This window comes from Poeciliopsis prolifica, unplaced genomic scaffold (assembly GCF_027474105.1).
Source record: "Poeciliopsis prolifica strain line A6 unplaced genomic scaffold, Auburn_PproV2 SCAFFOLD025, whole genome shotgun sequence".
Taxonomy (NCBI): Eukaryota; Metazoa; Chordata; class Actinopteri; order Cyprinodontiformes; family Poeciliidae; genus Poeciliopsis; species Poeciliopsis prolifica.
In genome coordinates this window covers 2,902,024-2,913,182 of record NW_026562400.1, presented here as the reverse complement: position 1 = coordinate 2,913,182, position 11,159 = coordinate 2,902,024, and the positions used below count along the sequence as shown (strand labels likewise).

Genomic DNA, 11,159 nt, shown 5'->3' with positions numbered 1-11,159 from the left:
TGACTTCCTGGGATTTTGTCTTTTCTTCTAGAATTTTATTATTTCTATTTGCTGAGATCTTCTGTTTACTTTTACTGCTATTTCAGTGTTTTGCATCCATCTTGTCCTCCCATCTCTTAGCTTTGCCCGCCTTATACCCGCCTCTTATTTCCAGACAAAACCTCTTTTTATGCAGTGAGTCGCCTTTTTGGACGTTCTCGTTTATAAAAACAAATCAGAAAGAAAAACCCGCAGAGACCCACGTTCTCTCTCATCCAGGGGTGATGAGTCATTTGCTCCTTTCCTCCACCTTCTGGTGGAGCTCCACTGACCCAGCAGCCACCTTCAAACACAAATAACCAACGCTGATGTGCGATCTCGTCCTCCCACTAAAGTAATTGTAGATAATTGTTGGACCTAATTTGGACCAATTACTAAACTCTGACATAAAATCAGCCGCGTTGGCATTTAAAAAGTAGACATTGTTTAGATCTGAGTCCTGCTCATACCACGCCTGTAGAGACTATCTAAACACGAGCCTTGGATTACAGATTAAAGGTTTTTACCTTGATGGGTATCAACACTGCCTACTTTCATTGTCTTTTTTACCCCAAATAATTATCTAAATGATTATAGGATAAGTTCCCGTGATGCTGGGATATCATTTTTTGCTGAACGATTTGTTGAAGCAACAATGGCAGTAATCACAGTCTGAGGTCTTCTTGTTATGTCTTGGCACACCTGTGTTGGAGTATTTCCTCCCATTCGTCTCTTCAGATACTCAGAAGTGAACCAGACAAACATTTTAAGTATTTCCAGAGATGTTTTATTGGATTTAAGTCCAGGATTTGTCCAGAATACTTTGCTATTTTAACAGTTTGATGACTTTTCGAGTCATTCAGTTCCTAAAGCAGAAAACCATCCACAATGTGAAATGCTCCCTGAACAGAAACAAACAGTAATAAAGATACAAACTTAAAAACATACATCAATAAATGTATGTTTACATTTATTGATGTATGGACTGTGAACTAACAAAGAAACAAGAAATAAGGACATGAGATTCAACAAATATAACAAAAACTTGTAAAAAGTGTTCGATGCTAATTCACCATAACACAGACGGCTGCTATGCCATCGTCTTTGACATCTTTCCTCATTAAAAGTTATAAAATAAAATAAGTTTGGTTTGCATTCTTGTACTTTTCATCAGATGACCGCGCAGCACCCGATTTTTACAGATTTCTGTTTTCTGACAGCCTCTATCAGAGCACCTTAGTAGTTTTGACGTCCGTCATGGCGGAGCAGGAAGAGTCCTGAAGAGTGAGGTCATGTGCAAAGGGTTAATACCAGACACCTTATTCCTGGGAGGCTTAGTGGGGAAACAATTATGGGTCTTACTTACCGGAAGTAGCAATATTTCACTGGAATTTGTAGGATTTTTTGCTAATCTCTATTCATGATAGGAGTTGCATCTCTCTTTTCGGTTATTGTACAATATCTAGAAAAACTTGAAAAGTTTTCATCACCTACCAACAGATAAGCAAACAAAAAGAACTTGGCTAAAAATTCTAAACTTGAGGAGAGAACCCAAAATGCTTTTTGAGAGCTCATTTCACTGTGTCGACAAAAAGAACGGAAGAAAACCGCAACTCCGAAGCAACTGAAGTGAAGTAGCTACAAATGCTACTTCCCGACATAGATGTAGGTTGCGGTAAAACAATATTGTCACAGTTAAGCTGTGATAGCTGGTGTTCCCACATATTTTATGATCTAAAAGCTCTGACGAAATCCGGTTAGCAAGTTGCTAACATGTAAATAAATGGCGGTTCCGGTTTGCGGCAAAATAGCAGGAAAAGCACTGCTGAGCTCTAACACAATGTTCTTTCCATCAGGACATGGTGACAGTCGCGCCAATAAATCGCTGAAAGCCTCATGGGGGTTAGAAATAAGGTGGGTACATATATAATACATAAATAAGTAATAAAGTGAGATAATTGCAGCTGGAGTTCAGTAGTCTGACAATTGCAGGTAGAAGCTGTTTCTGAGCCTGGTGGTCTTGCTAAATAAGGCAGAAAGACTAAAATCCTTTAAACTCTAGCTTTAAAACCTGCTGATGCAAAAAAACACCTTAGTCCTACTGCTCTTGTTTTGCAAGAAAATCACTAATTCCATCCTGAATTACATTCTTCTGCAAAGAGCTGTGGCAGATTCAGCAACGCAGTGTTGAGGCACAAGACCGCTGCGGGCCCCAGGGCCTCCCTCAGTTCAGAGCGCCAACTCCAGACCAAACGCATCTCCACTTCCAGCAGATTGCTTCAGACGAGGCTGTCAGCGACGGATCTCCAGTCCTGCTGAGCCTCATTCTTTAGGGCGAGCCTCGTCTGTCCGCACAGCACCGGCGTCTCAGAAGGGGAGAAATGTGGACCTCATTTGGACCCAGGGAGCATCAGCAACAGCTTGGACTGACGGGAGGAATATGTGGGGGTGGGAACAAGGCCGGAAAAGACAACGCAATAAAAAAACCAAGTACAATACAGTACAATGTGCCAATTTCTGCTGTTATGAAGTAATCCAACACCAACAGGCGAGGCGAGCTGAAAGATGTTCCCCCGCTGTGTCGATTCCTGTCATCAGTTTTTAATGCTGCAGCTTTGGGTTTCCAGAAGCAGCATCAGAAACACTCACAGTGTGTTTTTCCTTCAAGTGATGTGGTGAAGAACTTATGATGATGATGAAAGCGCTTAAGAGGTGCATGTGTAATTTGCTGCTTCAGGAATTAAATCCATAATGTTTCGAAACAGAATAACGCAAACCATTCAGACAATACCACAGAAGAAGAAATAAGGAGGGGCTTCCAGTCTTAAAGTAAAACGGTTAAAATAATGACAGTTTTTAGAGGTGTTTCAGTCAGGTAAGGAACAATACAAATAACAATAATAGACATTTTGAGTAGTTATAACAAAAGAGAAATGCAACCAGGTTACATTTCCAAACATATTCGCAACATTTACATCTTTTCACAGTCATGTTGCAACTAAAAAGTTTAACCCATTAATATTACATAATGCAGGTTAATCTGATTAACTATTTTGACCTAAAGCATCGCTCCTGCAGAGGGTTACTTGGTTCACGGCAGTGTTGCGGTCAGCAAAGCAGAATCGCAAACGTGAGAGAAAAGATGAGAATGAGACTGGTGTGAGAAGCACCAAGTTTTGCTTTAAAACACAGAGATTGATATTTGGATGGAACCAAGGCAGAATATATCAGAATCATTGCAACAGTAAATTTTTCTTCCACAGAGTTTGAAATAAAATGACTTCTTTAAAACTTTTCTGAATATGAAATTCTGGAAAACTGAAAAACTGTAGAACGTTCTGAAACATTCTTTGACATTTTAATTGATTCAAAGAACAAGTTGCAACTCAAACTATTAGGGTTTTTATTTGTATTTGACTACATGCAATCCTGAGTCGTGCGTAGCAGAGAGGTGTGCAAATATGAACTAGTTGTCCAAACTATCCTTTCACAAATGATACTATAAACAAACATACCAAGGCATGGCTGCCCACTTAAAGGGACTTAAATCGTGGATTTAAATGTTTTAATTTGATGAAAATGAAAATCAAATCTGTAAAATTGATGTTCAACTTCAATTTGAAATTGAACATCAATTTCAAATCTGTGAAATTGATGTTCACAAATACTTTCCATCCAATTTAAGAGCTTGAGTTATTCTACAGAGGGAAATGTACAAAAATGTCAACATTTAGGTGTGAATGGTTCATATACAAGTGGATATCCACTGTAATATGTATTACCAGAGTAATACATACCATCAGTTGTCATAAAAACGCTATATATCAAACATAACTTAAAAGAAATTTGAATTTGCAATTTGAAGCCTTGAAATTAGAGCTCTGCCTCTTTAAGAAGCTCTCCTTTAATCAGGACAATGTTCCTCCACCATGCTATTTACAACAGTTCTTAGGAGCACTGGACTGAGAAGTAGTTTGCACACAGGCGCAAAATGTTTGCTAATTACTGCTGTCACTAGTCTGGAGGAGCTGAGAGGGAATTCTCTGAGGAAGAAACTCAGCTATGGACTCGAGTTTTACAAAATTCTTGCTCTTTAATACAAAAGGTTGCCATATGTTTCAGGTTACTTGAAAACTATTATGCATCCACATTATGCACTATAATGTGTTGGTTTATCACAAAATGAGTGTAGAGTGTAGATATTTTGTGATAAAATGAAAAAAGGTCAAGTAACCGTAGTTGGTAGATTGCCCATCCACCTATTGGAGGTTGTATTTCACCCCAGCGAACACGATATGAAATACGCTGAGTTTTTTTAGACATTGATATTATCACAACACCAAACTTTAGAATATTCACAGCGAAAGGAAAATAATACAAGATTTACAAACTTTTTTTTTCAAAAATAAAAATAAAATAGTCTCCACCTGAGTTGTGTAATTAATGTTACATGAGTAATGTTTTTATAAAAAATACCTACTTCAACTTTATTTACTCTAATCCATTTATTTAATTTCAGTATTCTCTTACTCTTGTTTGTGCTGCCCTCTACTGGCAAAATGTATGTCTCATCTATCTTTTTTTTAAAATTGGCAAAATAATATAACAAAAGCAAACAGAAAATAACAGTTTATAACTCAGCACAGGTTTTAGTTTTTTTATATAGCATTCTAAGATCCAGACAATTAAATATTGGTAACTTCTCTTAACATTTTTTGGTTTAAATAGAGATGCACCAGGGTGGGGTTGAGTGATGCACTGGCAGCTGAGGCAGTGAAGGTTGCAGTGAAGCAGTATCATCTTGAAACAGCAGAAACATTTCAGAAAGCAGAGAAAACAGCTGCAGAGTCTCAGTCTGAGTCAGAGGGTGTGCAGAATTAGTAACATGAGCCTCTCAAATGTACTGTCCTAAAAGCCAACATCACATGAGATTTTCCCTCACCAGAGAGCACTGTGCTGTAGAGCAGCAAAGTTTATTTTTAAAAGCATTTCATATTTCTGTAAATATTTCCCCTTTTCTTCTGTTTTACAATTCGACTGGATGGCAAGTTCCACACGAGGGCGCTATTGTCAACAAGCCTCCTATTCAGGGACAGTTAGCACTGAAGTCCTACAAATTTAGAAAGAAAAGTGCAAGAGCTGTCCCAGTGATCACTAGTCTAAATGTACTCCTTGCCACAGCGTCTTACAGATGTTTAATTTTAATCCAGGCACATCAGGAGATATTTTGGGTTTGCAGTGACCTAACACGGCCAAATTTATGAACATTTTCCCTCCTGTATTATAGCCAACATTATTGCACTTGGCATCTTGGCATCACAACTCCTCATTTTCTCAGCCAGCTGCTCTGACTTCCCCTCTCTGTTTGTTTTCTGGTCTCTAGGAAAAAGTACTATTTTTTTCCCTTGTGGTTTCTCTTTTTGAGCCCCAAGTCTGACAAAAGCAGGCAAGAAACTTTTTCTAAGATTCATGTCTGGGATTATTTCAGCTAAGATTAACCTAAATTTAGGTTCAAAGCATCTCAAAATGTCTTGTGTGGGGAAAAAACAGTGAGTTGGTTTGGGATGAGCTCAACGTTACGGATCGAAGGAAGACCTGCAGAGAATGAAACTGCGAGATCTGGTGTTGGTCTCGGTCCGCATTAAGAAAGGCAGCAATGCCAGAAGCGCAGCAGCCATAATTTCTCACTTGGGTTAGCATCTTGGCTACGTCAGAGTCCGTTACAGCAACTACAAAGAGCAGAGTTAAACCATCTGCTCCCAGATGATTTAACTTTGTTGAGTTAAAAATTGTACAACAGCTTAACAGCATCTAGAAAATTCTAGATCTTTATGTTAGAAAAACCTAAGCTTCCTATTTCAGATCATTTTAGGACTTTCTTTTATTTATTTTGTGACCAATATTTTCATTTTTACATCTTGCGTAGAAGAAAACCACTGTTAGACGTTCACCAACCTGAGTCCAAAAGGATCAATTAAATTGTAAAGTTTAGTCTCATAAATTAGTTTTTCTCACATAACTGCAATACATTTTGAAAATGGTCTTCAGCAAGTCTTCTCTTAGCAGAAACTACATCCAAAATGTCCGCCACACCTCAAAGAACTACAAAAAAGCCAAGTTGAGGCACTACCTACCCAGTCATATCCAGTCTATCCACCAGGTGTCACCAAACACAAATAAATTAAATATATTCACATGCGCAGCAGTTCAGTTCAGTTTCAGCGGAGCACAAAATGAAAAGTCAAATTTTAAATCAGACACTATGAAGGCCCAAAATCTGGGTATAGTGATGGACTCAGACCTGAACTTTCAAAGACACATAAAGACAGTTACAAAGCCGGCCTTCTATCGCCTGGAGAACATCTCCAATAAAACTTGACTGATCTATCAAAAATATATTTTTTTGTTTAAAAAAGAAAGAATTGGACAACCATGTATAGTTCATCCACAACTCACATAAAATAAAATAAACATAAAATTATGTACGGAAAAGTTGAACTTGTATGAACGTCTTGACCAGGGGCGGAGCTTCAGGGAGTCCTGAGGGAGCAACAGGCCCCTCACCTATTGAATTTGGTGGATGTGGACCTTTATCTACATACATACTTTATGTTGTACGTACTGTGCAGGTCACATAGTAGGCTGCCCCAATCATTGTTGACTCATGGTTGCTAAAAACTTTACAAGACAGACTAATGTCAGTGACAGTGGGTGTAAAATATTGAATAAAATGTTGTGCTACATGAACGGCTTTATTTTCACTCATACATTTAACTTTATGACACATTAAATTACAAGTGGATCGTCCATATTGTCTCCAAGTGTATTCTGGGTAAAGCTTGTCACCAACGTCATCATCAGTCACTTGGCAACAGATGGCAAACTGGCTGGAGCTTTTCTACAGACTATGTTAACATGAGTGGAGCTCCACGGAGCGGCAAAGTGAAAAGGATGAACCTACTGCCTGCTAAACTCGATGATCACTTGTTTTTCATGTTTTTACAACGCGCTTTGAGACTGCATTCCCACATGAAGTCATTTTATGTCCATTTGTACCAGTGAAATATCTCTGAATTATAAATCACGGCAGTTTCAATAATTTCTACCATTATGCTGGAAGCTGTTAGTCTGTAAAAGTGAAGAACCAGAAGTTCACAGATCAACAGAGAAAGAGTTGTGCGTGTGTGTAAATATGTCATAACCTGGAAGAGAGTTTGAGCTTGAAGATGAGCTGTGGCAAGAAATCGGTCAACAAAACGTTGCAGAGCACACCAGGGTAACACAAAAGTCATAAAAAGTATTATTAATGAGCCCCGTTATGCTAAAAAGAAGGACGTAGGAACATTATGAAGCATTCAAAGTGTTGCTTTGGCCTTTGGTCTCCAGATCCCCGTCTGATCAAGCGTCTCTGGTATGTGGTGGAAAAACAGGTCAGAGCCATGAAGGCCCCATCGCAGAACTTACAGGATTTGCTGTTAAAACCTTAGTCTGATGGAGGTCTGCTGGAGTCCAGGGCTCGATGCCTCACAGGTGTTTTGGCTGCAGATCGGGGACCTACATGCTAACTGACAGCTGGTTTTAATATTTTGGGTGATTACTGTAAACATGTGAGATGTTGGTTTATCCTCATTGGGTTTCAATCGGATTTAGAAGAAAACTAAATTGAGACGAGATGAAATGTAGCAAAATCCACAAAAACGTCTGGGTCCGTGGACGCCAAGCCAAAGGCCCTGTTTACACGACAACCCTTTCTGGTGAAAATGGAAGAGTTTTGTTCTGTACATTTACATGAAACCACTGAATGTTTTCTCTGACAACGGCGCAGATTGAAAACGGGTTCCAGAGTCCAATGGTTCTAAAACATATCTGTGAAAATGAGCAATTATAGGGCCTTTTGTCACTTTAAATCCAAATAAGCTGTTGCTGGCCTCTCCCCTCCCAGCTTGACGTTTACACATGAAAATGTGAGAAAAGAGTTGCAATTATACAACGGTACATCTTTGAAAAGCAGAAGTAGGGCTTCCTGCACAACCAACAAGAATGCAGCAACGATGGATGGTAACTCAATGACTAAACACGTTTCTTTCACAGGGCATTCAGCGAAAAAACCAGCTGACCAAATGTGCAGCAGCTCAGTTTAGGTTGCTAGGTGACAAGCGGAATGCCGCCGGAGTTGCTAGGCAACGGACACATTTAGAAGGTTTTTGAAATGGTTCATTTTCCACGTACCAAAAAAACTAAACAAAAGCTTATTGCCAATAAAAAGGCCGGCCTCGTTTTTTTAGTGCCTTTTTTCCTGTTTTTAGAAGCAGTAATACAAAAACATGTAAAATATGAATTTTACACACGACTAACAAAACCTCCACCAGAACAAGGCTCAGTTTTGGGTCTGCCGAGACCGGCTGGGGGTGGAGAGGACAGGAAGGAGACTGAGGCAAAAACAGATGCTGTTGGCAACAAATACTTGCCAAGAGAAAGAAGAAATACAAAGCAGCAATAATGGTATGCATTAACACCAAGAATAAAAGGGAGACGTGATGAAAAGGCTCTCGGTGCATCCGGCCCTGCAGCAGCTACGCCTATAGCAGCTTTTCTAAAGGCATGACTCACACCAGCCGCCCCTAACCTCAAGCTTTATCACGGAGGAAAGACTTAAACCTCAGCTTTAAAGTAAATCGTGTCAACCTCCCTGACTGACTCCCAAATGAAAAACAAAAACATTTTTTTTAGAATAATACTTTTGTTTTTGCTGATTTTACCTTTTATTGTTCCTTTTTGCAGAAGAAAGCAAGTGAGGTCCAGTTCTTCTGTGTTTTATTGGTTTCCCTTTTAACCTGGCAAACCCAAGTGAACTGGCTGCTAACGCTGACTCTGGTTTTGTTAGAGCAGGGGTGTCCAAAGTGTGGCGCAGAGGCCATTTGTGGCCGCTGAGTGCCATTCAAGAACAACAAACATTTGTCTCACCTAATCCACATGTGGACTTGGCTTTTTATTGTTAATGGAGGCAAAATATTCCTGGCAGTAACTAGGCTTTCTAATTTATTCTTTATTTAATAGTGAATAAAATCAGAAGAAATTCTGGTTTAATGAATGAATCGAGAAAGTTTTGTCAAAGAAATCCTGATCTACTAAAAGCTACTTCGTTTTTAAATCTTTTTCAATCAATGCCTGTCTTTTTATGAAGCAAACATGCAAAGCTATTTTTAAGTTTCTCATGTACAATAATTTAACATCTTCTCCCTTTAAAAACAACTTTATTTAATTAAAATATTGCATGCTTTGCTGAATGTTGAACAATGTAACTGAGTGAATTTAGTTTGAAAATTATTAAATATTTTAGGCCTATTGGAGCCACTCCAACAAAACAATTATGAGAATAAAGTTAGAATATTTCAAGAATATACGCGTGCAAGAATAGCCAAATAATGCAATTTTATTCTGGTAATATTATGACTTTATTCTTATATGACTTTATTCTCGTAATTTTTATTATCTTCTCACATGACTTGTGCTTATTTTATTGGACACAATAAAATTTAAAAATTGTGTCAGTAATTAATTGTGCTGCTTACTGGTTCAAAGAAGAACTGAATTAAACTCCCAGAGGCAGAACGAGTCTCAGAAACGCACAGAAAATAGCATCTGAAATCTGCAGAATTACGTTAATACGTCTCATTTTATGCTGTGTGACAGTCGAGCTTTATTCAGTAGAGCGTCTTACATAAACTAGATCAAATTCCTCCATCTTGCATCCGTGATTATTTTCCCTGTGAATGAACAATCAGGCTTCAAGTAGATCCAGAAAATAGAAGAATAAAACAATGACTTCTCTGCCAGAGCTCGACATATTTGCCATTCGTCAGTACCAAACGGTTCTGTTTCTCTCCAGAACGCATTAAAAAGACATCAGAGCCGCGTCGCTGCATCGAGTGATAACAAGCGCCTTCATCACAATGAACTCACTGCAGTTGATTTCAACTCCGACTCCATGCACACCATAATGCTGCAGTCGGTGCTGCCACCCAAATCAGCTGCTGAAAATATTAAGCTCTGCATGAAGAAGCAAACTAATGCGTTAGTTTCTCAAAGAGTCACGATAAAAATAAAATCGTGTTAGTGTCTGATTTGCTCCTGGCTCACGTTTTTTAAACAATATTAAAGGTTAAAATTATTACAGAAGTCTGTTTTAAATCTTTGAGGTGCATCACATTATGTTAACATATTATTGTAGAGCTTGATTTTTGCCAGCAATACAATTAAAAATAGCTATTTACACCAGAATCTTCTCAATGATTATGTGTGAGCTATAACATAATATTTATAAAATGCAGCACTTCGTTTCAAGTCTAGTAGATTTTGCATTTATGTATTTTTTACTGTTAAAGTCCCTGCTAATTGTTCAAGACGTATCCTCAGATTCAGCAGTTGCAAAACGACAACTAAAATAACAGAAAGAAGAAAATGTAACTAGCAGGGATTTTAAAACTCAGTCATACTTTCCTCTATGAGGTCATTAAGGGTCTCTGTGGAGCCAAATATGCCTTTAGCTTTAGCAGAAGACAGAGAAATAACTGCACAACTTTCACACTTTGATTTCTAAGGAAGTAGAAGATGAACTTCTGATACATTTTTTAAATCCGTTAAGAAAAATATTGAAATATTTCAGAATTACTGTAAATAAGATATTTTTTTTAATGATAATTTATTTTAGGAGCCCAAAAAGTAGGCTCAACTCTATGAAACTACATTTCAGTAAAAACTGCAAAACATCAGGTCAGAGTTACGCAACAAAGAAAGAATCTTAACAGCTCAGAGAAGCATTGTGGGAAATGTAGGACTCAGTTGATCGCAGTTTACTGTAAAAGTCAAGGTTTCTTTCAATATGCACTTTGGAAAAACAACATCCTCTAAACCTGCTGCAGGATTAGAGACTAGCAGACAGCATAAATAATCCAGTTTCAGTCTTCATGAGCGATGATTGTTTTGTTGATGTTCCCTCTCTTCACGCCTGCAGGAGCTGTCCCACAAAGGCGGGGTTCCTGTCCCGAATCAAGGCTGATGCGATGTCAGCGACCCGTGAAGCCGACCTGCCCCACTGCTCTGAGTCCTGCAGAGACATGAGGAAAGACCAGGGCAGAAAG

General features: G+C 38.5%; 1 protein-coding gene across 1 annotated transcript in view; it reads right to left on the bottom strand.

The window, feature by feature from the left end:
• Positions 1-10,696: 10,696 nt before the first annotated feature.
• The window catches only part of crppa (CDP-L-ribitol pyrophosphorylase A), a 36,355-nt gene continuing 35,892 nt past the window's right edge, over positions 10,697-11,159 (bottom strand). Inside the window, exon 10 of the mRNA XM_055047367.1 lies at positions 10,697-11,125. Coding sequence (XP_054903342.1) covers positions 11,021-11,125 — 105 coding nt within the window. The 3' untranslated portion in view covers positions 10,697-11,020. The remainder of the gene's footprint in view (positions 11,126-11,159) is intronic.